This window comes from Candida pseudojiufengensis (assembly GCF_024610245.1).
Source record: "Candida pseudojiufengensis strain CBS 10847 chromosome Unknown scaffold4, whole genome shotgun sequence".
Classification (NCBI taxonomy): Eukaryota; Fungi; Ascomycota; class Pichiomycetes; order Serinales; family Debaryomycetaceae; genus Lodderomyces; species Lodderomyces pseudojiufengensis.
Window position 1 is genome coordinate 616,741 of NW_026261529.1, and position 27,132 is coordinate 643,872.

General features: G+C 27.6%; 11 protein-coding genes across 11 annotated transcripts; 4 read left to right on the forward strand and 7 right to left on the reverse strand. All coding sequences in view use genetic code 12, as the record gives it.

Annotated features, from left to right (window-relative positions):
- Window positions 1-42: 42 nt before the first annotated feature.
- On the reverse strand, window positions 43-972 carry POP4 (RNase P/RNase MRP complex subunit; the record flags this gene model as incomplete). The annotated part of the gene is made up of 1 exon (XM_051757713.1): window positions 43-972. One exon carries the CDS (start codon window positions 970-972, stop codon window positions 43-45), a length of 930 nt encoding a protein of 309 aa, XP_051614412.1.
- A 128-nt stretch (window positions 973-1,100) lies between these two features.
- KGF55_002972 (putative lipoate--protein ligase) lies at window positions 1,101-2,531 on the forward strand (the record flags this gene model as incomplete). Its single annotated transcript, XM_051757714.1, has 1 exon — window positions 1,101-2,531. The coding sequence occupies one exon, from the start codon at window positions 1,101-1,103 to the stop codon at window positions 2,529-2,531; it is 1,431 nt and encodes a 476-aa protein (XP_051614413.1).
- Window positions 2,532-4,071: 1,540 nt separating this feature from the next.
- On the forward strand, window positions 4,072-7,164 carry KGF55_002973 (uncharacterized protein; the record flags this gene model as incomplete). The annotated part of the gene is made up of 1 exon (XM_051757715.1): window positions 4,072-7,164. The coding sequence occupies one exon, from the start codon at window positions 4,072-4,074 to the stop codon at window positions 7,162-7,164; it is 3,093 nt and encodes a 1,030-aa protein (XP_051614414.1).
- A 93-nt stretch (window positions 7,165-7,257) lies between these two features.
- On the reverse strand, window positions 7,258-8,352 carry HPD1 (Hpd1p; the record flags this gene model as incomplete). Its single annotated transcript, XM_051757716.1, has 1 exon — window positions 7,258-8,352. One exon carries the CDS (start codon window positions 8,350-8,352, stop codon window positions 7,258-7,260), a length of 1,095 nt encoding a protein of 364 aa, XP_051614415.1.
- A 3,432-nt stretch (window positions 8,353-11,784) lies between these two features.
- On the forward strand, window positions 11,785-12,722 carry KGF55_002975 (urea carboxylase-associated family protein; the record flags this gene model as incomplete). The annotated part of the gene is made up of 2 exons (XM_051757717.1): window positions 11,785-12,220; window positions 12,283-12,722. The coding sequence occupies 2 exons, from the start codon at window positions 11,785-11,787 to the stop codon at window positions 12,720-12,722; spliced, it is 876 nt and encodes a 291-aa protein (XP_051614416.1).
- Window positions 12,723-12,742: 20 nt separating this feature from the next.
- Window positions 12,743-14,777, reverse strand: KGF55_002976 (dolichyl-P-Man:Man(5)GlcNAc(2)-PP-dolichol alpha-1,3-mannosyltransferase; the record flags this gene model as incomplete). Its single annotated transcript, XM_051757718.1, has 3 exons — window positions 12,743-12,929; window positions 13,076-14,606; window positions 14,756-14,777. The coding sequence occupies 3 exons, from the start codon at window positions 14,775-14,777 to the stop codon at window positions 12,743-12,745; spliced, it is 1,740 nt and encodes a 579-aa protein (XP_051614417.1).
- An 834-nt stretch (window positions 14,778-15,611) lies between these two features.
- On the reverse strand, window positions 15,612-17,600 carry NOP8 (Nop8p; the record flags this gene model as incomplete). The annotated part of the gene is made up of 1 exon (XM_051757720.1): window positions 15,612-17,600. The coding sequence occupies one exon, from the start codon at window positions 17,598-17,600 to the stop codon at window positions 15,612-15,614; it is 1,989 nt and encodes a 662-aa protein (XP_051614418.1).
- A 145-nt stretch (window positions 17,601-17,745) lies between these two features.
- KGF55_002978 (uncharacterized protein) lies at window positions 17,746-18,060 on the forward strand (the record flags this gene model as incomplete). Its single annotated transcript, XM_051757721.1, has 1 exon — window positions 17,746-18,060. The coding sequence occupies one exon, from the start codon at window positions 17,746-17,748 to the stop codon at window positions 18,058-18,060; it is 315 nt and encodes a 104-aa protein (XP_051614419.1).
- Window positions 18,061-18,259: 199 nt separating this feature from the next.
- On the reverse strand, window positions 18,260-18,961 carry PEX11 (Pex11p; the record flags this gene model as incomplete). The annotated part of the gene is made up of 1 exon (XM_051757722.1): window positions 18,260-18,961. The coding sequence occupies one exon, from the start codon at window positions 18,959-18,961 to the stop codon at window positions 18,260-18,262; it is 702 nt and encodes a 233-aa protein (XP_051614420.1).
- A 2,030-nt stretch (window positions 18,962-20,991) lies between these two features.
- KGF55_002980 (uncharacterized protein) lies at window positions 20,992-23,589 on the reverse strand (the record flags this gene model as incomplete). Its single annotated transcript, XM_051757723.1, has 1 exon — window positions 20,992-23,589. The coding sequence occupies one exon, from the start codon at window positions 23,587-23,589 to the stop codon at window positions 20,992-20,994; it is 2,598 nt and encodes an 865-aa protein (XP_051614421.1).
- Window positions 23,590-24,037: 448 nt separating this feature from the next.
- KGF55_002981 (phosphatidylinositol-binding protein) lies at window positions 24,038-25,428 on the reverse strand (the record flags this gene model as incomplete). Its single annotated transcript, XM_051757724.1, has 2 exons — window positions 24,038-25,125; window positions 25,395-25,428. 2 exons carry the CDS (start codon window positions 25,426-25,428, stop codon window positions 24,038-24,040), a joined length of 1,122 nt encoding a protein of 373 aa, XP_051614422.1.
- Between the last annotated feature and the right edge of the window lie 1,704 nt (window positions 25,429-27,132).

A 27,132-nucleotide genomic window follows, 5' to 3' on the forward strand; every position in this document is an offset into this window, starting at 1 on the left:
TTGCATTAATTAATTCATCATGGTCATTATTTACTTAGTCATTCATAAAATATCATCAATTGAATGATTTTTAAACTTCTTTGAAGATCGATCAATACTTCTTACTTCAAATCTTGAACCTAAAATAGTAAATTGTAAACTTTCTAAATCATCAGTTCCATGTGTTGCATTTTCATTTATTGCATTTTCATTATTTTCTTTTGATTTAGGTATTATAATTTCAAATCCAAATAATGTATATTTTTTAGGTATAATTTTAAATCCACCAACTAATTCAGCAGCAGAACAAGAGGATAATTCATTTTTTGAATTAATTTCTTTGTCGTTCTCATTTTCTTTCTTTTGTAACCATTCTTTACTTTGAAAACCTCTTGGTGTACATATAATAAACAGATGTTGACTATCCCAAACAACAATCCCTCTAATTCCAACAACATTAGTATTTCTTGATTTTAAAACTGTAATTAAACAACCATTAAAATCTGCATTTACTAATTTTGGTAATATGAATTGAGAATTCAATTGAAATTTTCCTTGAGGTGTTGATAATAAATCTTTGATATATGATTGCCACATTTCATTCATTTTAATAAATTTTTCAAATTTGGAAATATTATATTTATCTAGTAATGATGATATATCTATTTGTTTTATTGTTTTATCTCTTTGTAGACTTTTGATTTTTTTGATAAGTTTTCTTTGATTGTTCAATTGGTCGTTGATATATGTTTTTAATTCTTTTCTTGTATTACGTTTCCTTTCTGGAGATATTACGTTTTCATCATCAATTGTGGAATCGTCAAGTTTTCTCTTCTTGGTGTTAGGTGAAGATTTATCAATATGTTTAAATAAAATGGTTGGTTTCTGTTCCCCTTCTGTTGAATAACGTGAATTTAATATTTGCAATATTTCATTATTTGAATCATAACATCTCGTTAGTAGTTTTTTCTCCAATTCGTTTGTGCTTGTCATTAGGGTTATGTGTGCTGATGATGTAGATGTAAGATGTTTCAAATTAAATTAGTTTTAAGATCGTTTTTTTTTTTTGCACTATCAAACAGCTCTATATAGATTAACATCACATCGATTTTACAAATGATATGACAAGTATTTACCCACGAAGATCTTTTAAATTAATTCAAAGCTACTCAAAGCTACTACGATGCTATTCCAATATTCATGTACCTTTTCAAGATGATTTATCCGATATAGATATGGATGATTTTGGATTAGGTGATTTTAAACATTATCAAGAATCTTCAGATATATTGAAAAGAAAAAACAAGTTATATGATGGTATAGATGGAAAAACAGAAATCAAACCAAAGCAGCAAACTCAACAAACTCAACAAAATGCTTTATCATTAGAGTCAATGGCTAGTTTAAAAGAACCATCAATTTTTATTTCTAAATTAAATGATCCTTACCTAAACCTTGCAATTGAAGATTATATATATAATAAAATGCCATTACCATCAACTACTTCGAAATTTAATCTGGAAAGATTATTATTTTATATAAATTCATCATGTGTAATAATTGGAAAAAATCAAAATCCTTGGAAAGAAGTTAACCTACCTATATTAAATCATTTAAAAAATTATCCTTTAATAAGAAGAAAATCAGGTGGTGGAACAGTTGTTCATGATTTAGGTAATGTTAATTTTTCATTTATGACTTCAAAATTAAATTTTGATAGATTTAAATTTGTTAATTTAGTTGTTGATTCAGTAAATAATTCTAAAAATGCATCAAAGAAGTTGGAAGTAAATAAACGTGGAGATATTGTTACTAAAGATGGAGGAGATGAAGAGTTAAAAATCAGTGGATCTGCTTATAAATTATCAAAAGGTAAATCTTATCATCATTCAACTATGTTATTAAATTCAAATTTAAAAAACTTGAGGAGAATTTTACATAGAGATGAAAAGGACTTGGGGGTGGTAGATTCTAAATCTTCAATATCTTCTGTAAAATCAAAAGTAACAAATTTAGAAATTGATAGTAATAAATTTATTGAAATTGTAAGTAATGGGTTCAAACAAGAATTTGGATTGACTTCAGAAGATCAAGAAGAGTTAGAACAAGATGAAGAAACTAAAGAATTTAATGAAATTATGGGATTAAGTGATTTTGCAAGTCTGATTAAATCAACCAATGTTTTTGAAATAACATCAAACATTAATTTACCACAAGAAGTAATAGATACATCAAATGAATTAAAAACATGGAATTGGAAATTTGGTCATACTCCACCTTTTCATCATTACTTAGTAAATGACAAATTAGGTATAAAATTAAAATTTTATATAGAAAAGGGGAAAATTATACAAATTGATTGGGAACTAGTTGAGCCTAATGAAGAAATTGAATTTGCCTTGTGTAAATTTGAAGAAGTTGCTATTGGAATAGAATATCGTGGTGATTTAATTTATGATTTATTTAAATTTCAATATATGAAAATAAGTAGAAGAATTGGTCTTTGGTTAAGTAGAAGTATTGATGGTTTACATAATCAAGGTGAGGTTTAAATTGAGTGTTTGTTTATAGACGTTGTGTATAGATTGATAGATAATAGAATATTTTGTATTTGAATCTAACATCTTTTACAAATTGGTTGCAAAAAAATTGAACTTCGATTTCAGCTTTTTGTAAATAAAAAGCAACCACTCTTTTTTCAAGCCTAATTCATTGATTTATGCAACAATTTGACGTATAGCCTAATCTCATTTTGGACGTTCTAGACAAATGAAACTTTTATTGATAAAAATTTGAGGGTCAATATTTACATAAGAGACATTCAAATTAGGTAGGGCTTAGATTTTTAGGTCGATCTCGTCAAACTGATAAATTTCCAATTGATTCAGTGGCATTTGCACCATTGAAAGTCAGTATATGAGATCTTGCAAGGTTAATTGATGAGTACATTTCCACCCACTCCTATTCAATTTTTGTTGATGTTCATTTTTTCTCATTTGAGGGTTAAAGATCTACATTTATATAATATGTGAAACATACATAACATGCACAAGATAATTTAAATATTAGTTGGGGTTAAAAATCTCAATACAATCACCACTCAGTAATATAAATTTAAGGCGATTAACATCATTTTCTTAAAGCTAAGAGATGTGATATCAATAGCAAATTAAATCTGGTCTTAAAAATGTAACAGAATAAAAGAAGAGTAGAACAAAGTTAAAAAATAAGAAATGGAAGAAAAAAAAGAAATAATTCCGTCGGCTTTTATGGCTAAAAGTTTAAGAACAATCAGTTGTCAAGGAGTGTGTTCCAAAGTTAGCACCCAACATTAGATCAATACATCAAATACTATGCACATTATTGGATGTAGGGTTCATTCCTCAGACCACTTAAAAGTGCTTATTAACTTAAACTTTTTTTATTTCAGATCTGACTCACTTACTTCCATCAGATTAATCAATAATAATATTACACAAACTTAGTTTTTATCATTATCAGATAACCACTCAAGTCTAAGATTTCAAGTTATAATAATATTTACTTATCAGACAGAGTTATAATATATCAATTCATGAGTTAAATAATAAAAAAATTGCTTATTAATTATAAGGATAAAAATTGTGGATGAGAGATGGTCTAGTACTATTTATTTAATTGAAATTGATCCGTAAGTGTATCCTATTAAATAATGTTATCAAATCTGCAAAGATTGTTAATTATTTAAACTTATAGATTTAATTTAGTGTTTAGTGGGCTATTCTACTATAAGCAACCCTTCAATCTTTCTCTTAATATTGATTTTGTTCCATTTCTTTTGAAAAGCTTTTAGATCTCATATTGAATCTTAGTGGAAAAGTCTTTCTACATTAAAACTTAACTCTTTCAAAATAATATCAAATTTTAATTTTCAACTGGGTTCCTAACACATTTTTTTTTTTTTCATTCATCATTTGATTACTTTCATTCAATCTTTGTCTACAATTCACATATTCATTCACCCCCTCCATCCTTATCATTTTTCAACATACTATCCCATCAGAAGCATATACAATCTACTTTTATTCATTTAATTGTAGTATTTTATGAATTATGCCAGGATCAAATACCAATAACATTCAACCACCAAATTCACCTTTATTTCCACCTCTGCAATTAATTAACCACAATGATTTAAATTCAATATTAGCATCAAATTCATCACCATCTACACCTACAAACAATAACAATAACTCAAATCAAAATATATTTATACCGACATTACCTGATAAACCAACAACTTCAACTTCTTCAATACAAGCTTATATAATACCAAGTGAAAAAAATTTATTTGTTCAAGGATTTGATCAACATGAATATAGTTCAAGACCTCCAACAATTTTAAGAGGTTCATTATTTATTAGAGTATTAAAACCAAGTAAAATTAAATCAATTACATTAACTTTTAAAGGTATTCAAAGAACTGAATGGCCAGAAGGTATTCCACCAAAAAAGAATTTATATCATGAAATTAATGATATAATAACTCATACTTGGCCATTTTTCAGTTCAAATAATAATATAAATTTACCAAATAATGGAGCAGATTTTTATATTGAAAAAAATGGTAGTATACAACATACTGGAGGAGGAAATGAAGAATTAAGTACTGTTAGATCAAATACACCTCCCCCAAGAAGAGTTTCAAGTAATTCTCTAAGTGTAAATGGATCCACCACCAGTAATAATCAAGATAATTTTTTTACAAGAAATTTATCACCAAGTTTTATAAGAAGATCAAAATCTCCTTCAATTGGATCTGTTGATGCAATGACTGAGTTAACTAGTGTTGTTTCCCCAACAACTGATTCAAATATGTATTTTGCACCAGGTGATTATTTATATAATTTTGAACATCCTTTACCACCATCAATTCCTGAAACTTGTAATGTGACATTTGGATCAACTACTTATAATTTAGAAGTATTAATACAAAGACCTGGTACATTTAAATCAAATTTATCTGGAAAATTACCAATAAATATTATAAGAACACCATCAGAATTAAATTTAGAAGAAAATGAATCAATTGTAATATCAAGAGATTGGGAAGATCAAATTAGATATGATATTGTTATTGGAGCAAAATCAGTTGTATTAGATTCTTATTTACCTTTAGCTTTCAGATTTGTACCATTATGGGGTAAAGTTGCATTACATAGAATAAGAATTTATTTAACTGAAAATTTAGAATATTATTGTAATAATAAAAAAGTTCATAGAATGGAACCACCAAAAAAATATTTATTATTAGAACATAAAGCTGTTAAGGGAAGATCTTTATTACAAAAAAATCCTCAAGATACTTCTAATGTAGGGTTAGATCAATATGAAGAAGATATATTACCAAAAGAATTAGAATTTCAATTATATGTACCACAAGAAATTACTGGGAAATCAAATTGTTCAATACATCCAGATACTTCTTATGAAAATATTCAATCTCATCATTGGATTAAAATTTGTTTAAGAATAAGTAAAAATGATCCAGAAAATGAAAATAAAAGAAAACATTATGAAATTTCAATTGATTCTCCATTACATGTATTATCACCATTAGCAGCACATGGAAATACTCTTTTGCCTGCTTATGATGATTTAGTTGAAAATGGTGAATTACCACCTCCTCCAATTATTGATAATTCTCCTTTATCACCAGAAGTAACTCCTATTGAACATAGTAGTAGTACAAGTAATATAAGGTCTAGATTTGAAAATGCAACGAGATCAAGATCAAGATCACCTAGTGTGGCGAATAATCAACAAACAACTAGAGAAGATTCACCAACAACTCCTTCATCAGCAATAGAATTTCAACATATTTCATCAAATTTAAATCCTGGAGTTATTGAAAGAGATGCAGATATGCATTTAGAAGCAAATTTATATAAACCAAAATTTGAATCAACAATTGTAGCAATAAATTCTCCACAAGCTATACCACATCCAGAAACTTTTACTTCACCATTATCTTCACCTATCCAAAGACCAATACATTTAATTAGACATCCTTCAACTGCTCCACCACCATTTGTTGCACTGCCTGATGCAACTAAAAATAATGGAGGAATGTCATTACATCCACCTGCATATAGAGAAAGAGATGAAGGTTCATTAAGTTTAAGTCCTCTTAGAATTGATGATGATTCAACAAATTATGTTAATCCATTACATGATGTTGTTAGTAATAATAATAATAATAATTCCACCCCGACAACTTTAAATAATATAGATACAAATACTCCAGTTAGAGATTTATTAATACAACAATTAAATGGTTCAACACCTCCTCAACCAATTGAAACTAGAGATTCCATACCTAATATCTCATTACCTAAAATTTCAATAAATAAACAACATACAGAACCTGAACACCATAATGAACCTCTGGAAGAAGATATAGCTGATGATCCAGCATCACCAATTTCACCAATGTTAGCACCAAAGACTTTCAACAATAATAAAAGAAAATCAAAAATATTTGAATCAAATGAAAGTAATGATTTAATATTATCTACATCTCCACCAAAAACAACTAATAATAAACCAAGTAGAAGATCATCAACAACTTCATCAATAGATTCATCAAATTCTTTTGAATTACCAATTGATCAAACATTACCCTTGCTAAATCAATCAACAAGTTCAATTCAACCTCAAAGAACTTCAAATCAAACAGAGACAAATCAGTTTTATATGGATGAAAGAAATCAATCTATTACTTCTTCTATGTTTGATTTATCATATAAAAAACCAACAAGTTATCAAAAACCAAAAGATTTATTTAGTAATGATTATGAATCACGAAAACAATTTAATAATAGAAATAGAAATCAAAGACTAGCGGGACATCATCAACCTGAAATTGATGATGATGATGAAGAAGATATAAGTAATATGAATATTCCTGTAATACCACAACATCATAAAAAACTGTTTGGAGTGGTTGATACATCATTAACTGATTTAATTAATGAAAATAATGAAACTGAAGAAGGTTCAAGTTTAAGTTCAAATGAACAACAACAACAACAGCAGCAAAATTTAATTAATTCAAGAACTAATGGTAGTACTACTAAAATGAACAATCATAATCATAGTAGATCAATTCCTGGTTTTAATATTGATTATGTTATAGATAATTAATTAGTTTAATTCTACATCCTTTTTTTTTTTTTTTGATGAATATGTACTTTTATTTTACTTTACTTTAAATTATATATCAGCTATAAGTATTCTCTATTTTTGACCACCTTTAACATCAATTATATCTCCATTTTCATTTTGTTTTAAATCACCTAACCATTCATATAATACACCTAAATCACGATCAGCAATATCTTTTCTTTCACAAGCTTTATCATACCAATGTCTACCAACGTCACCTAAAAATAAAAATCTATTAAATTTTTTAGCAGAATCAGTAGCTAAAACAACATCTTTTCTTGTTAATTTTGTTATAAATCCACCTTTGAAACCAACATCTGCTGGTAAATTTGCATCTGGGTAAACACCTTCAATTGGACAATTATCAACAGAAGCCCAAGATTTACCAGTTGATACAGAAACTAATTTTGCATAATTTTGTAAATTTAATCCAAATGTTTTGGCTAATTGGAAAGAATCTGCAACTGCAATATTTGTTATAGCTAAAAGATAATTATTTGATAATTTTGCAGCTAATCCTGTACCATGAGTTGAACCACATGGGAAAATATTTTTCCCCATTTTATTTAATAAAACCGTGAGAGCAGGTGAAATATCTTGATGATTATCTCTACTTAACATAAATGATAATGTTCCTTTTCTTGCACCAGCAACACCTCCTGAAACAGGAGCATCAATAAAATCAAATTCTGGTATAGTTTCTTTTACATATTTATGAATTTCTTGAGATGTTGGAATATCAATTGTTGAAGAATCAATAATTGTTGTTTTATATTCTGGTGAATAACCATTTTCTTTAAAACTTGTTATAATATCTTCAACTACTCCCTTTACATGTTTCCCCTCAGGAACCATAGTAACAATAAAATCTAATTGTCCATCAACATCAGTAACAAAGCTTTTTAAATTTGGTAATTTTGTTAATTTGTCTCTGTTGGTGGTATTTGTTTCAGTTACATTAAGCACAAAATCATCAACTGATTTGGGGATAGTATCATAAACATATAATTGATCATCTGTTTCTAAATTATTATATATATGTCTTGCCATATGTTGACCCATTTGTCCTAAACCAACAAATCCATAATTTACTAAATTTGAAGAAGTTGTTGAAAATTGTCTTTTTGTTGATAAACGAATTGTATTTGATAATGAAATTCTATACATTTTTGATTAACTGTGTAATTGATATAGATTAATGGTGTTAAAGTTGATCAAGAATCGTAGATTTGAGAGATTTTTTATTTTAGGGAAATTTGATATTATATTTATTTAAGTTTTTCAACACCACATAAATAAATAAATAAAATTTTCAAGCCGGTATCGAACAAAATTAAGTTAAAATTTTAATAAGTTTAGGGCCCAGGTAATTTGTAGTAGTTATGCATAAATACTGTACTAAGCAGTGGAATTAATGCTACTTGACTTAAATATATGAGTATTCGGTTACTAAAATTTTTCACTTTTTTTATTGTTCTGAAGCTGTTTTGTTTTTTCCCCATAGAAATTTAGAGTGTGACTTTTAAATTAATCGAAAGAATAACAATCAGAATAACGTTTATTGAATTCAACCTTAAAATTCTAAAAATGAAGTAGCGTGTTTCAATCAGGGCAAATAGTGACAAATCCACAAATTTCTTTGAGCTATAGCGATCATACTACTTCGTTCTAGCGATTCGTATTGAATTTATTCGTATGGTTATTGCTTTTTATTACCCCAGATTTTTAAATTTTTCAAAGTTTCCACGGTTATAAATGGTGGAACACAACAAACGAAATCTGACTTGGTAGCATTTAATGTTTAAATGAAAAAAGTGGGGAAGGAATTAACTCGTAATTTCGATCGGAGAAATAACTTGTTCGTACCAGAATTAGGTCCAACATGAGAAAATTACGACGTAGTATTGTGAATCGTGTGACCTTAACGTTTTTCTTTAGGTACACTAAGTTTCTTCAATTGACAGGACTTCTATATTTTTATAGAACAGAATCAAGGGTCTAATCTTGGCGGGTGTTTTCGTGCAAAATTACTATATTATTTTGTCTAGGAAGTGTCATCAAGACGTTATAGAGATCAATTTAGTGGAGACAAAAAACAAAATCATATATATATTTTTAGCTTTTACTCATAACCTATTCATGACTTAACATTCTAATGAGGGTTATACCGGTAATTCACACCTGGTTTGTGTTGTTCAATTGATAAAAATGGGTTATTTACTAAGTGAAATAATATATAAATGCTCCCATTGCAATTGAAGACACGTTTTGTGTAACAACATGAAACCTTTCCTTTTAATCCTCGACTACTCCTTTGTCGCCCACAATAAAGCATTGAATACCCGCTCGATATGAATATGTGAATTTTGGGAACATTTTGAATCTATTACCGATGAATATCCAGTATAAAGGATGGACTTTTGCCTTATTACTAGCAGCGATCATAATTACAAAAGGGTTGATGTGGTTGATATGGGTTGCAATTGAATCAAGTAAAAAATTCTTTAAATTGTGCAAAGCTATTCTAGACTTTGCACCATGTGGTAAAGGCTGTTTTTTTTCCACTATTGTCATTTAGGAATTCACTTAATGTACCGGTATATTTGATAATCCCGAGAATGCTTTTTTCAAAATAATCTCCAATATTAAGTATACTTCAAATTTTTGTGGTAGCTGTAGGAAAGTTTTAAAATTAAGCAGCTTGTAATTTAACTTGAGATGGTTTAATTTTTTCGCAAGATATATCATGTTTTAAAATTTTAACAGAATTTAAGTAACAACTTTATTCTTTTTTTTCAAATTGTTGTAGATGTTTTTGAATATGTTAGTTCATAATATTTCCAAATTATGCATGTAGACAAACTTTTAATTAATGTTGATGTTTTAGGTAGAATAAAATATTGTATAAAGAAAACTAGTAAAGATCCATCCACCTTTGAGTAAACCAAAGTAAAATTATTCATAGTTAAACTAGCTTTTGCATCAGCATTAAAGTCAAATGATTTTTGCTTGATACGTTTTAATTCATCTTCATCTTGATTTTCTATAGTTGTAATATATGATAGATCAGTCTTTGATTAGATATTATTAATTTATCTTCGTCAATGATTTCCTTGATATTGTCCATTTAGTATTTGAAGAAAATATCAGCTAAAATTTTTAGTCTGACCTTGGATGTGAAGCATATTTGGACCATAAACTCCTATGCGTTTATTATATCATTGAACTCGATCATTAAGACCGCATTCAAAGATATAATAAACGCATAGGAGTTTATGGTCCCGATATTTCCAATATCCAAGGTAAGACTAAGGACAGTGTCTTACTACTTAAAAAGATTGATGATCCGTATAAACCAGTACATTTTGTCCAGTCATATTAAACTTGGTTAGTGTATAAACTATAGCTGATAATTCATTTTCCATTGCATTACATCGACCTAACTCTTCTTGATAGATTGCTTCCACCCTTCCATTTAATGGCGACTTTAGAAATGTCCTTAAATATCCTTGGAACATCGACATCAGATCCAGTGTTTATGTTGCATATTCCTGTATTACCATCGATAATCTTAAACTTTTGATTCATGGATCCAGATAAAAACTCATCCTATATATCATTGAATACTTTAAATCTTTTTGATTTCCTCCAGATTATTCATTTTTAATTGCTATCAGTGAAAGTAATGATAATTTTGCTCAAATTAATAGCTGTGAAAATGATGAGGCTTCAGGTGACGATGATGAAATTGATACTTCAGTTAATTTTAGTGAAAGTAATGAAATTTGTTTTGATCATTATTGATAATTTTGGTGCCCTTCTTGACTGCGACCTTTAGCTTGTGCTATTTGATGTATTTATTAGTGAGCACAAGAGCCGTTGGGAAAGTATCAGCATTGATGGCATTTCTAGTTTTGCTGAAATTTTGCCACCCTCAATATTCCAGTCACTCTAATCAATCTAATGCTAGTCTTTGTCTTCAACCAATCCAAGTGATTTAACTAGCAGCAATTATGAAAACACCAACAATGACCGAGACTCCTTTAAATGTTTGATTGTTTTTATCTGTACTTATCAAGATCATCTCATCACTTCAAACCACTAAAACAAATTTTGGTCATTGCTGATGCTTTCATAACTGATATGATGAGCCAGACAATTTTTCCATAGTCGGAGTATTGAGTTCCTTTCTCGCAGTTCTAAAGTGGAATCGAGCATTACCGAATTGTGGAATCTCAAAAGTCAAAGTGTACCCATTGAGTAGTCAAACTAACATATATGCTTCGAAAGTGTATGAAAAACTCTCGAGATTATTTAAAAAATTGACTGAAATGTTTGATACACATGTATGCTCGCTCAAAATTTCCATTTTTGATCACCAGTTAAAAAAAATGAAGAAGCTGGTGTTATTTAGTTCGAGATCCGATCTATCAGGACGGAATTTTTTCATCCGGGATTCGATCCACAGTACGAATCTAAAATATATAAATCCAGTCAGATTTATTCCTCATTTTATTATAGAAACAAACTTGATATGTAAGTAGTGTAGATCGTCAAATTTGAAAACACAATTTTGCAACCAAAACAAGTTAAATCAAAATGGTTGAATTTAAGTCATCACAATCTATCAAATCAACTAACTATAACTTACCAAAACCTAAACCAGCATACTATCCTCATGAAGGATCAAAACTATACGCCAATAAAGATTTGTATAAATCAATTCACGAAGCTCCAAAGACTTTAATTTCAAAACATAGATGTGCAAAAAGAGACGGTATAGCTGTCAAAATTCCAGCAAAATCAATTGTTAGGATAACAACACCAGAAGGTCCACAAGTTTGTGATTTAAACATATGGAACTTAAATGATAAAAGAGAAAGACTTTGGGTTGCGAGAACAGCTCAATTGCATAGTTACCATGTTTCAACTTATGATAGATTATGGCTGAATTTACCTTTCTTAAGACCATTAGTTACTATAACTGGAGATTCTTTAGGCCCAAGAAAAGATGAGCATGGTGGAAGAGTTCATGGTATGTAAATCTAAATATATTTAGACAAAAGAATCTACTAACTTGCCCAATAGATTGTTTAGGAACAAGATGTGATCCCTACGTTGATAGACTACTTAGTGGTGAACATAATGATTATCATTGTCATTCTAATTTATACAGAGCTATAAAACCTCATGGTTTAGACGAATTTGATGTTCATGATGTATTAAATGTATTTCAAGTTACAGGTTTACTGGAAGAATCTGATCAATATTTTATGGAAACTTGTCCAGCAAAACCTGGAGATTATTTTGAAATGTTTGCAGAAATTGATTTGTTAGTTGCAATAAGTGCTTGTCCTGGTGGTGATTTATCAATGTGGGAATTTGGGGAAACTGAAGATAGTCAACTGAAAATGGAAGATTGTTGTAGACCTTTAGAGATTGAAGTTTATAAGATTGATAATGAGGACAAGGTTTTGCAGAATTGGGAAGCTCCTAATGTTGTTGATTACAAGGGTAATCATGGTATCAAGAAATAATTTTAATCATAATTAAAAATTCAAAGAGGTGTCTTCAAAGCTCTAATGGTTTGTTGTAAATTAATTAGAAAATTGTGCTGAATAGCCAAATTTTTTGGTACTCTAAATACTGCTGATACGGAATAAAGTATACTTTTCGTCATGTGAATGCTTTTCAATTCAGACCCAGTGTCTGGGGTATGAAAATCTAGGAAGATGAGTTGAACACTTTAATTCAATTCGAAGCCTCTCTGTTCAAAATCGAATTACGTACTCCTGAAGACAATTTTAACATTACAACTATCTCTATAAAACATATCTATTCTTCCTTTTTCTTTTCTTCTTCTTCAATTCTTTTTAGGTGTTTTTCATACTTCGTATATTCCTTTAACGTCGTTGGTGAAGGAAACCAAGAATCAAAGTTATACCAACTTAATGCCAAGATTATAGATAATTCGCTAATTAAGATAGCAGAACTAACTGAAGTAGCAGGAAATACATTCCAACACCATTCATGTAAAAACCATAATGGTACTCCTATATACCATTTAAAATTTAATTGTAATAAAGCAGGTAATGACCATGCGTACCAACTCAAAAATTGATAATGTAATGATCTTGAAAATAAGACACCTATTAAGTTAGTGAGTGATATTATGTAAAAAATAATTTGTGGTGCTATTAATTTATTTAAAAAGATGTTGTTTTCTGAAATGGTTGATTTGAGTTTGAAAAAGTCTTTGATTGTTTGTAAAATGGACTTACCTATGATTTTGTGGTTTAAGAATCTAGTGAATATGAAAAATAGTAATACTGATGAATGAAGTACAAGTAATGCACTGGAAAAATCTGATGATAAGAAGATATTTTCAGGTATAAATTTCCAATTGACTGTCCATTTATATAAAAATGATCTTGAAAAATTGAAACTTTGTTTTAAATAGTTCCATCTTATTTCACGAGCTTCTTCGGTATTGAACATTAAAACCAAAAACTTCCAACCAATCATGATTTGCACCAACGGTATTACAGTCAATAAAATTATAAATTTGTATAAGTTTTCATCATTCAAAAAATAAATTATTATCACTAATGCAGGTAAATATAATAAAGCATTCATTTTAATGGATAATGCAAGACTATATAAGTCACAAGCAATAAAACTCAATAAAAAACTTAAATCATACCATGATGATCCTAATACCTTGTCTCTTATTTTTCCGGTTTTAACATTCCTAACTTTTTTTACTTGAACTTCTTTTAAGACAGCTGCTTGTTGTAATAGTATAACAACACCCAAAATTGCCAACGTAGTAAAAACATCATTAAATAGTCTTAATACATAGATTGAAACTAACCTTTTACTACCTAATAATAACCAAATTGTCCAAGGTTGAATATCCCAAATTTGTGAATAAATAAAAGAAACAAATAAAATAGTTGTAGTAAAAATATATCCAAATATTTTTTGAGCTTCAACTAATGAATCTCCACATAACCATTGTAAATGTTGATAAATTATAACAAATCCAGCTGGATAAACTATTGGACCTGAATCTCCATATATTTTAGAATAATTTATTTCACCTTGATTTATTTTATCAATTTGTTGTAAATATGTTGTATAGTCTATTTCTGTATATTTTATATTTCCAATTACTAATTTAGTTATTATTGATGATAAACATGTAATTATAGGATAAGTAAATCTTGAAACTTCTGGACTTGAAATTAAACCTAATATTGCTTCATAAATATCTTGTAGTACATTTTTAAATGTCAATTTTGGCTTTTGATCATGTGATGTATTAGGTTTTGTAGGAGGCGGTGGCATTGAGTTCTGATGAGTTTTAATTTGTGAATTTTGAACAAAGTACCTTAATAATTGTTTGAAATGATGATAGCCTAAAGAATCAAGTCCTAACAATAAAGACACAAAATGGAGAACTAAATTCATCGCGGTTGAACAATTTGATTTATTGAACAAATTTTCTACATTGATTTTGTCGTACATTTTGGTTTAAATCAAGAACATTGAGGTATGTATAGTTGACTAATATGGTCTTGATAGTTCATGAATCTGACGACCTTGGTAAAATCAATAGTCCGGGTTTTAGAGTGATTCCAAGGTAATAATTCTCGGCGTTTTAATCATTGAAATTTTTATCTTCCACATCAACAAGCTCAATATTAAAACAAGTTGAATATCAAATGAGATATCAATGTTGCAGAGCCGATATAAGGAAGAAATGTACTAGTACTGATACTAGACCGTTGATTGATAGAATTCAGATGGTATGAACACTAGTTAGGGATAATTTGTCACAATATCTAGATCATGTGGAACAGTCAATAAGAATAAGAAGGAGGTTAGTTTTGTGGAGGGTGAGATGGTGTTATTATTTATTCGATAAGTATTCTGCTTAGGTATCTTGCGCTTGAACTTATTTTCTACTTATCCACCATTTATGAACAAACTATAGCCCTTCCGTTGGTTGGTTTTATGAATTTAATAATACGGTTGTTATCACTTGCTGATTATCACTAGATTATCATTTCATTACCGTTAGTTCTTAGTTTTCAATGAAAGGTGGAAGCGGAAATAAGTTCAAGCAGGAGATACTTGAGTAGATTAACATATTTAATATACACAATAAGCATACCTATGATAATACTTGATATTGTGAGTATGATACTACATAGGATGGGATAAGTTACTTGTAAAATCATTAACTTCAAGTGAAATATTATCAGTACGAAATGCACCTTCGTTTGCTGAAACCAGTGATTGTTTAAATCAACAAAATATATCTAGAAGTAAAATAAGACAAATAATCTGACTAGTATGAATGCAAATGTATTGATATATATGACTAGAATTTTAAAATAAACAAATGATTAAATAGGTTCTTATTTTTGTTTCTTTTTCAATATTCTTAAAACATCACGTCTTCGTCTTTTAAATTCTCTTGAAAATTCACCACGATTAAACCAAAACCATTTTTCAAATTCAGTTTCATCTTCATTTCCAACATTACTTGAGCTAGTATCTTCAGTAAGTTTAGGTAATTGAAAATGATTTGGATTAAAAATTTTAATATTTCCAATTTTACTAAATTGTGATTGAGTACTTAAAAATGGTGATTCAAAATGTGGCCAAAATAATCCTATATCTTTATTATTTTTTATTGTTTTTATATTTTGTTCTTCTGGTTGTTGTTGTTGTTGCTGTTGATTTTGTTGTTTTTGAATTTGTTTTAATAATTGTTCTTGATCTTGAAGTTGAAGTTGTGCTGAGTTATCAATATCTTCATCATCTTCTGATAATGCTAATTTAAAACCATTTTGTTGCTGTTCTGAATTGTTTGAATCTATGCTGGTTGTGGGATTAAATAATGATCGAAGTGTTTCTGTATTACTTGTTGTTTTGTTTGATTCTGAATTTGACCCGAAAGTAGGTATGAATTCTTCTTCATCTGAATTTTCTTCAATTTGTTCTACTTGATCTTCAATTATATCTTCAACTTTATCCTGTAGTATTTGATCTTTAACTGTTTCAATCTCTTTATTCTCTCTTTCCTGAACTACTTCGTTGTTGTCCTTATCATCATCTATTTCTATATCATCATTTTCTATTATTTGAGTTGGTTTTAAAGTAGTAAAATCAATATCATTTCCTTCATCATCTTCATCATAATATATTTCTTCTTGAGGTTTTTGTAAATCTCCACTTGAAATTTGTATTACTTCATCATAATCTTTTTGTTGCTCTATTATTTGTGTTCGCTCTTCATTTTTATTTTCATTTTCATCTTCATCTTCATCAATATTTTTACCTTCAATTTCATAATCATAATGTTTAACTTTTTTTCTACCTTTTGAATCAATTTCAATATCTTCTTGTTCAATTCCATTATTTTCTTCAATTTCAATTGGTTTATTAAAATCATAATTAGTTAAAATTGAAGCTAATATGGATTTATTTTTTTTAGATTCATGATCTTCATCGACTGTATCTACGATTGTTGCTGGTTCATTAGTTAAATTTTGACCATAACTCAAGGCTTGTTTACCGTTTATACCACATGAAGTTGATTTTTCAATAATATGATCATACCCACTTTTCCATGAATTGGTTGCTGTATCAAATTCCCAAGTTAAATCTCTTATATTTCGATTCTTTTCATACCCCCATAATTTAGTTTTATAAAATTTAAATTGTTTTAATTCACCATTTATTAATATACGAAGAGTTTGATTTTTTAAATTTAATTCTTTTCTTGGTGATTTTCTATGTATTCCTTTTGTTATTGAATGAGATTTACCATTTGAATATTTATAAAATAATGAATTTAATGTTGATCCATATGATTTTGAACCATTTAATCTTTGAGTTGGTGGTAAATTTTTTGTATTTGCTGAATTATTTTGAAATGTATGTTCTGATTTTGATATTATTGGTGATAAAGTTTGTGCAGTGGAAATGTGTGAAGTTATTGAGTTTATGGGATATTTATTTCGAGATTCTTCAATTCTTTTAGTTCTAGATTGTACTATCTGTGATTGTTTTAATTGGTTCTTCAAATCTTCTGGTGTATTTTTTATAATTTTAAATCTTTCTTTAAATTCAGGTTTTGCTAATGCTATATTTAATTTTAAACCCATAAATACAACTCCATTTAATGAATTTTTAAATTTTTCATATTCTTTTGTTGATGATTCTATAGTTATAAATGCAAAATATTTTAATTGTAATGGTTTTGTATGAAAAGTTAATGGTTTTATGAGTATGAAGTTGAATTTTTCAATTCTAGATTCTAGTAAATTTGGATTTTCTTTTAATTTAGGTGATATGTTACCAATATGTATTCGTAGTTGTTTTATTTCATCTGATGACATTTTATGAAGTTATGAAGTGGTAAAAGTGTTTGGTTGTGAAAAATTAGAAAATTATATGAGATGATACAAAATTATATTCCTAGATCGCGAATAAAATAAATTCTGAAACATAATATCATCAACAAAGAGAATGACATAGTTCAAAATGTCTAATCTTGATGATGAAATAAATGATGCATGGAATGAACTATATGATACATATGTTGAAGAAAATAAACTCAAAAAGGATAAAGAAGTTTTAAAATTACGAAAAGATCAGGAATTACAAAAACAACAAATTGATAAAGATAAAATTGATATTTCATCAGATGTACCACAATTAAATAAATTAATAGAGGCTCAAACTTCTGATCATCAAAAGCAATTGACTGAAGAACTTAAGACTATATTAATAAAATATTTTTGGGCTGGTTTCCAATTAAATAAAGATCTAAAAAATTCAAATGATACTGATAAATAAGGTGGTATCTAATTACAATAATGTTTCAATTAAATAAATCTCATACTATAAAAAAGTCTATAAATTAACTAAACAAGTATATGAAACATAAATGGTAAAAGAGTCATCATGTTTGTGTAAATAGTTTATCAAAAGTTAACCAATTTGAATCAAAACAATTTCTAATATTGAATAATCAAACTAAAACCGTTGTTTATCTCTAAATTTTTTGTGCTTTCCACATATCTTCTAAACCAAAGATAGAAGTAATAACACCAGCAAATCCAACATCTCCTTCAGTGAAATGTAAGTAATCTAATGAATTTAATGCAATAAAACTATCTAATAAATCCCAAATTAATTTTCTTTTTGCGGCATATAATTTATTATTTATTGCTTTATAATCAATTTCTGATTTTTCATCAACTGAATTATGTTCATAATTACTTAATGAATATATTATTCTTAATGAATTTATAATACCAGCAATTAAACCAATTAACCAAAATCTTGAAGCATAAGTTGATAAATTTGGCCATTTTTTACTTGATACAATACCTAATAATTTAGCAAATACTAAAGCATCAATAGTTAAATAACCAGCATAACCTAAATTTCTAATTATTGTTGTAATTTGTAATATTGGATCCATTAATTTATTATCATAAGCTTTTGCAGCAGCTTGTAAATGTGGAACAGGTTTAAAAAAACGCATACCTTTTCTAATAAATGTAAAATGACCTTTTAAAGATTTAAACATATCAATTGTTTCTTTTGAATAACCTTTTTTATAAGTATAATAAGCTAAAAATCTTGATAAATAAGCTAATAATCTAAAAGATTTTTCTCTTTGAGGTGTTGAATCCCAAAATTTAACTAATTTAGTTAATGTTGGATGATAAATTATAGTATCTGCAACCATTTTTTTAGTATAATGTTATATTTCTATATTTGATTGATTTAATAGTTCAATTTGAAAAATATGAAAATCTGTATCTAGTGATGATTATGACAAAATTTGATAAATTTGCTACTTTGAAGTAAAAATTGTTTGAATTGTTCAATATGTTTAGATCAACTCAAACTTCTTTCAATATGAAATAGCCAATTGATTAGTTGATATATAAAAACAATTATTTGTTGATAAATTTTGTTTTGAAATCTGAAAAGAAACCAACTGAATTATAATAATAATTTTTTAATTGGTAAATATCTTCTTAAATTGGATCAATAAACCGCTAATATAATAATGTAATAGAATACTGTGATAACGTATTTCTTCAGAGAGTAGTGTAGAATGGTTATTTTTCACTTAGTATTAAAGATGTATTTATTTACTATGCGGGTTAATGGAATGTGGAGTATTATGTATCAATTTACGACACTTTAAATTAAAGCCGAGGGCTTTTAGTATTGATAATTTCAATACAAAATGATATCACAATTTATATTAGTTCCACCTTGTAGCGAATAGGTCGACATTCCTACGGGAAAGAAAAAAAATATGGCCCCAGATATTTCTTTTTTGCCCTACAATTGGTCTGTGTTAAATTTTATTTCTTCGATAAAATATTAAAAATAGTTCGTAAAATACTTAGGTCGAGTTCGACCAATGCTAATACCAAAGAAGAGTGGAAGGCAAGTGGAAGGCTCCATAGTTAAGCTTTGAAAAATTACTCATATCTAATTTCAATATATTGAATAGTAAGGATATGTTTCTTTGTTTAATTCTGAATGTTACTTGTATGTGAATTTCTGCTTTATCTTGAGTTTTGAAAGTAGAGTTGGTGTATTTGCCAGTGTTTTTCCATAAAAGATTAAAACGACTTGGGTCGAGCTCGAACAAAACACTTTCGTAGATTTTGCAATCAAAGGATTCTACGAATTTATAAAAATAAAAATTTTTCAAGCTCAAATTGCCTTGCCAGGTTATGGTTTAGTCAATTGAATAGTTTCTACAGCGGTGTTTTGAATGAGGGCCTTTAAGCAATACATGATTGCTGCTATATTGAAGGATCTGTTTATGTAAAGCTTTCAGTTTCTCTAATATCTGATTTTTCGCTAGTACCTAAAATTCGCTTCATTGTATCAACTAAAATTCATACCTAATATGAATATATGAAAATAAAATTCCTACAAGGAAAGAGTTTAAAGAGAAACTCAAATGAGGTGTCATGGAGTCGGAATGGCTGCTTTCACCATAGTATAATTCCTACTGCTGATTTCTAGTTGTGCTAATGTTTACACAAACTGATGTCACAACGAAGGTAGGTCCGAAACAACAAGTCGAAGATTGGACGGAAAAAAAGAATATGGCCCTAAATTCATAGTTTTACCGTATAATTAAAAGCCTAAGCTAAATTTTTCATCCAAAAAAAAGTTTTGAAACGAATTGGGTCGAGTTCGACCAAATTAATTTTTCAATTTTGCAATCCTACGCTCTATCCAATTTTGAAATTTAAAATTTTCAAAGCTAAGGTTAATCTGACAGGTCAAGTTCTAATTGAATTAAAAAGTTTTTACAAATGTGATTTGTATGTGGGTCATTGAGCATTGCTTGGTACCCGGCCGTCTTTTATAAAAAATCTTTTTCATTTCCTAGTAGCGCCTAATTCGCCAATACCTAAAAAAGGCACTGGTATTTTCGCTTCATGATATTGCTTTCAAATTGAAAAAATTATTCATATCTATTTTGTATATATCAGATAATAAGAAAATGTCTCTTTGTTTAGTTCTGAATGGTATTTGTATGTAAAGTTTTTTGACATTTCAAATTTTGATAATAGATTTGGTATGCTTAGGGGCATTGTTTCCATTGAAATTTAAAAATCGGTGAAGTAAAAATAAATTATTTAACGAACGAAGAGTTTATTGAGTAATTGAGAAGTCAGTTACTAGCACGGCTGCTTTAAATAAAGTATGGTCCTTAGTGTTAGTTTTGGTTATATATATTTAAGTAATCAATTCTATACTTTTCCTATTATATCGTAAATTCATAATTTCATCATAATTATCATCAACTCTTGTATTAGACATACTTCCACCATTACCACTACCACCAATACCATTTTCTAAATCAAATTCATTATCAATATCTCGATTTATAAATTCAAAATCATCTTTATCCGAATCTGTATTTTTCATAATTGTATTAAAATTTTTTAAAATTTGATTTGTTAAAATAAATCTATCAATAAATCCTTTCATTTCTTCATATGATTCATCTAATATTATTAAATTATTTAAATATAATTTTTCAAATTGTTCTAATATTAATATTGATGGTGATAATTCATTTGTATAAAATATTGATGACTCTATATTTAGTTCAACCTCTATATAATCTTTTAAATTTCTTTCATAATGTAATTGCATTGATAATATTTGTTTTGATAAATTTTGAATTTGAAATGAAATTGATTGATTTGGATTGTTAATATTTTGAATTTTATTATAAATTTCTGATTTTTTAACATATCCAATATATATTGGATTTGAATAATTTACAATTAATGGATATCCTTCATGATTATCATCATTCATAAATTTTATTAATGAAATTTGAGTATATGGTTCATCTTGAGATATTAAACAAAGACATTTAACTTTTTCCAATGGTACCATTAAAGATTTAACTGTAACATCTGGTAATTTTGATTTTATTGTAGTTGTCAAAGAACTAAAACTTACTAATCCTGTACCTTTATTTTCATTAATTAATCCTAAACTATTTTCATCATTATTTTGATTAAAATTATATTGTAACCAATTATCATAAATATTTAAAGGACTTAACCAATCATTAACAAATTTTGAAGTCATTACTCCACACATTATTGGTAAAACATAAGATATAGCACCAGTCATTTCAAACATTATTACAACAACAGTCATAGTTAATTTTGTTATACCTGTCATAAATGATGCAGCTCCTATAACTGCATAACTTGATGGAGAAACTAAACAAGATTTTTCAGTACATGTTGCTAAAGATTCCCAATTAAATTTTGATTGTAATACTTGACTTATAATTCCTAAAAATCTACCAGTTGTAGCACCTAAAACTAATGAAGGCATTAATATACCTCCAGGTAAATCTACTCCAAATGTATAACTTGATAAAAAAAATCCTTGAATTAATATATATAATAATTTTATCAGTATAAAACCTTTTGAATTTGAACATAAAAAATTTGATGAATTTATTTGATCTTCAATATTATCTGGTGAACATTCTTTAAATAATAATATAAGATATGAACTTAATGATAATTTTGAAATTTCTAAAGGGAAATTTAATATTGTTGTGATCGTAACAATTAATCCAACTTCTAAATAAGGTCCCCATTTATAACTAATTTTCAATAAATCAGATAAATAATTTTGAATTTTTTTTCTAATTAATTTATTTTGAAAAAATTGATTTAATTTTATAAAACAAAATCCATAAATTCCTCCAATAAATCCTAATAAAGTGAAAGGTATAATTTCTAAAAATAACCAACTAAAATTTCCAAATATAACTTGAAATAAATCTTGTTCTATAAAATTCCCACCATCAGTAAATACATTAAATCCAGTTAATCCAATTATTGCAATTGTAGCAGAAACAAAAGAAATCCATATAATTTTTGTTGGATTGAAAAAAGATGGCATACTTTCTAATACAAATAATACACCACCAATAGGAGAATTAAAAGCAACTGATATACCAGTTGCAGTAGCAGCACTTAAAATTTCTCTTCTTATTGATTCATTTATTCTGTTGCCACCACCATTTGATAAAAGTTCAAATATTATATTGAAAATACAACAAGATACATGAACTAATGGACCTTCTTTACCTAACCAAAGCCCCGAACTAACAACTAATATTAATCCAACGATTTTATAAATTAAAGTTTTTAAACCTAATATTTTTTTATAATTTAATATAAATCCCAGTATTAAAATTTTAATTTCTGGTATACCTGATTGTTTGATGATGATTTTTGAATTAATACTTAAATAAGTTGCTATAGCAGTGAATGCTATTGCAAATATGTAATATATTGGAAAATTTAAAAAAATATCACCAACCACCGAAATTGAATTAAATAGTAGATTTGACCAATTATTCCAATCATTTGTAGGACAAGTTAAATAAGGATTGAAAACACTCCAATCATTATAATTTTTACTTAAACATACACCTTTTTTTAAATCATTTAATGTAATTGATATTAAATCTATTGCTGCTGTTATATAACCTAATATTATTGCTGATAATATTACAGTTAACCATTTTTTGGATATATTTATATATGATGATGAACTTGAAAAGGTGGTTGATGAAAATTTTAAAGATTCTGGATTTTTTTGTAATGATTCTTTATTCCAATCAATATATGAATTTTCTTCATATTTTAAATTTGAATTATTAGATGATTGTGAAACATAAGTATTTGTTGATGAATTTGAATTTGGTCTATAAGTTAGTGTAGGTATATCATCTTCTATTGTATATGTATATGATGATGATGATCCATTGGATGAATTGAATGAATTCATTTCATTTGGTCTTTAGTCCTTTAATAATAATGTTTGAAATAATATTTATCTTCAATATTTTTCAATCGGTTTTAATCTTATCTTTTTTCCTTCATTTAGTTTTAGTGTAATATGTCAGACCAATTAATTATATCGTTGAATTTAACAATTTACATCTTATCAACTCAATGGTTGCATCTAAAGAGATCATAGAATTCTAAATATCTAGTATATGAATTTTTTAATTAATACTATACAAAGAGAACAACTGTAGTTAAAAAAGTAAAGTTAATTCCATTGAATATATGATATGAAATTTTCAATCGGGAATAAACTTATGAAAGATAAAAAAAAAATTGAATAATGTAAAGTAAGTCTAACTTGATAATTCTAAATTTTGAAAAGATGTAACATTTCAAACACTCAAAAATGAGGTTTGTTATTACTGTTTTCTTAATATGTTAAAGGATTAAAAGACTAACCAACCAATTAAGAAAGCAATTAAAATTAAAACTAAAGCAATTGGTAAAGAAATTCCATTTGATGCTAAATCTGAATCAACTATTGCACCAACACCTCTTGAATGTGCTGCTTTTTCATTTTGATCTAATTTAGTAGATAATGTTTGAACTTGTCTTGCTAAAGCTTCCAATTCACGTTGAACAGCTGGTGATGTACCACCTTGTTGTTGAATTGGTTGTTGTTGATGTTGTGGTTGACCATATTGAGAGTTTTGATAACTTGGTTGTTGATGTAATTGAGGTGGTTGTTGTTGTTGTTGATAACCTCCATTGTAATTATTAATTGATGAAGTATCATTAAATGATCTATTTTGAGCACCATAATCATTACCAGTGGATTGTTGAGTATATGATGAGTTGTAATCTTGTTGAGGTGGTTGTTGTTGATATTGTTGATGTTGTTGTGGTTGTTGTTGTTGTTGTTGTGAATGATTATAAGCACCTGCAGCACCTGCTCCAGCAAGAGCTCCACCAGCTAAACCAGCACCAGCACCACCGAATGAATTTTGGTGTTGTGGTTGTTGTGGTGGTTGTTGTTGGTATTGTTGTTGTTGCTGTTGTTGAGGTGGCTGTTGTTGTTGTTGTTGATAATTATTTTGAGAAGCACCACTTCCAGCAAATCCACCAGCAGCAGCACCATTAGCACCACCAGAAGTAGCAGCTGGAGTATTACTTGAACCTGAGGACTTATCAGGACCAATATTATAATTAACTCTTAATTTTTTTGAAACAACAGCAGATTTATTTTGAGATTCTAATGAACCCCATAATTCACCAACTTGAGCAGGATCAATATTTTGATTAGTTGGTACACTAACTAATAAAAATTTATCTTTACATTTGTAATCTTTTGGTAAAGGTTGAGCAAAACCTTGTAAAATTATAGAAATTGAAATTGAACCACCTGGTTGAACAATACTTGCATTTGGTCTAACACAATATAATTTTGGAGCAGTTGTTTTAACTTTAAAAGCTAATGGTTGATTAGTTGGATTTGATAAAGTCAAATGTTCAGTAGTTTGTTTGGTAAATGAACCTAGAAGATTTTGTTAGTATTTTCTATTTTGATAAAAAATGATAAATGTGTGGAGAAAATAAATGATTATTTGAGCAATTTTGGGAAAAAAATTGAATGAACTCTAGATGGATTCCAATAATCCATTCATTTCAAGTCTTCCAAATTCATCCTATTCTCCAAATTATCCTTCTTTCTCCAATTGTATCACCCTAATCTTTTGTAATTTATTCAACATAATAAAAATGATTAAAAAGTGGGTTAATGTAAAGTATATATTCTGAACATACCAGTAAATTCTAAAGTACCTGGTGAAACCTCCATTTTATGTTATATATTCTATTCTTTAATTGTACAGATAAATCTATCGAAATTCGTAATTCAATTGATAATGGTATATGTATATATATACTAACTAAAAGAAAAAGATGTTGATTTTTCAATCTATTTATTAAAAATTATAATTTAATTTTAATTTTTTTTTTCATATGGAGAGAGAGAGAGAAAAAAATAAAAATTGATATGGCCGAAATTTATTATTAAAAGATTAATTAAAAGAAAGATAATTAATGACGATGTACCTTGATTAATTAATAATTAAATTAAGTTCAAGCTAACTCAATTCATCTAAGTAAGATTGGCTTGCTGAATAGGTAAATTAGGCTTTCAATACGTTTCATAATAGGTTCATTCAATCAAATACTTACTAAATCAAGTAGTAATTAATAATTAGGTAGTAAACTAAAACAAAGAGATTTATTGTTAGTAAAAGAAGTAATTTAAACTTTCTCCTCAATTTAATTTAATTAAAAAGCAGAAGTTGATACGTAATCAAGTAAAAAAAACACTAATCTGTGAAAATTAGCCTATTTTTTAGGTCGAAGTGGAACCAAATAAGGCGTATATACTTCGACCAAATTTATTATAATAGCAACACAAAGATAAATCAAATTACATAAAATGTCGTTTTTTTATTTTTTAACACAAAACAAAGAAAAATAAAAGACACAAAAATAGAAAGGTTACAAAAGCAAAGTTTATAAAAAAACGACATTAGCTTAAGTCCTACTGTATTAATTAATCAATTACTTCATTAGGCAATTTATTTTAATACCATTAAATAATTAAGGGTCCAGCTTGTGATTAAAGACTTACTTAATCATACAGTCGGTTGATAATGGTGAAGTTCATTCAAGTAGAATAGAAGTATAATCAATATGACAAAGATGTGATCAAGTGGAGATGAAGAATGATCAAAATCAGATATGTTTCAAGGTCATTAGGATCATAATTGTATCCGAAAAAACCAGTAAACTCCTACTAAATGACCTGTCATTCGGTGATGAATGAAAAATGTGAAATTCCTGGGTTTCACATGAAATAATCGACTATAGTTAATGATGCCATTTTAGGTTATCATGTAAAAAGAAGAATAAACCTTGTAAGTAATCACATTAATCTAATTTTACAAACCATTACCTAATTTGAAAATCTGAAACATGAAAAAAAATATTATTCAACCTCACTTTGATGCAAAAAACATATGAATTAATTTTATACAAAAAGTTTAAAAAACAAGTGACTTTGACATATTCTAGTCTTTTATACTTTTACATGTAACTAGCTTGACAGTTTAAAATAATCAGATGGTGAAAGATTTACTAACTAAATTCATCGTTGGTTTATACTATCCTCACTTGTTTTGGTTGTAATTTACATCCGTACCGCAATATCACTTACTCGCTTGATCATTTTATTTTTTCTCGCAATAAAATTAAATTATTATACTAGTAAAAATCAAATTTAAAGCTTTTGCCATCATCATCATCAGTTTACATAAGTGGGATAACATACATGCAAATCAAGTAGAATTTATTACAAATTGCCAAATAGACACATACATACTCAAACTGGAATATATAAAGGATTAGATTTGAACAAGATCAGTCACGACAATATGATACATTGATGTTAGATAGCGAAGGACTTTTTGATCATCTTCAACTTGACTACTATATTGATGCAGTA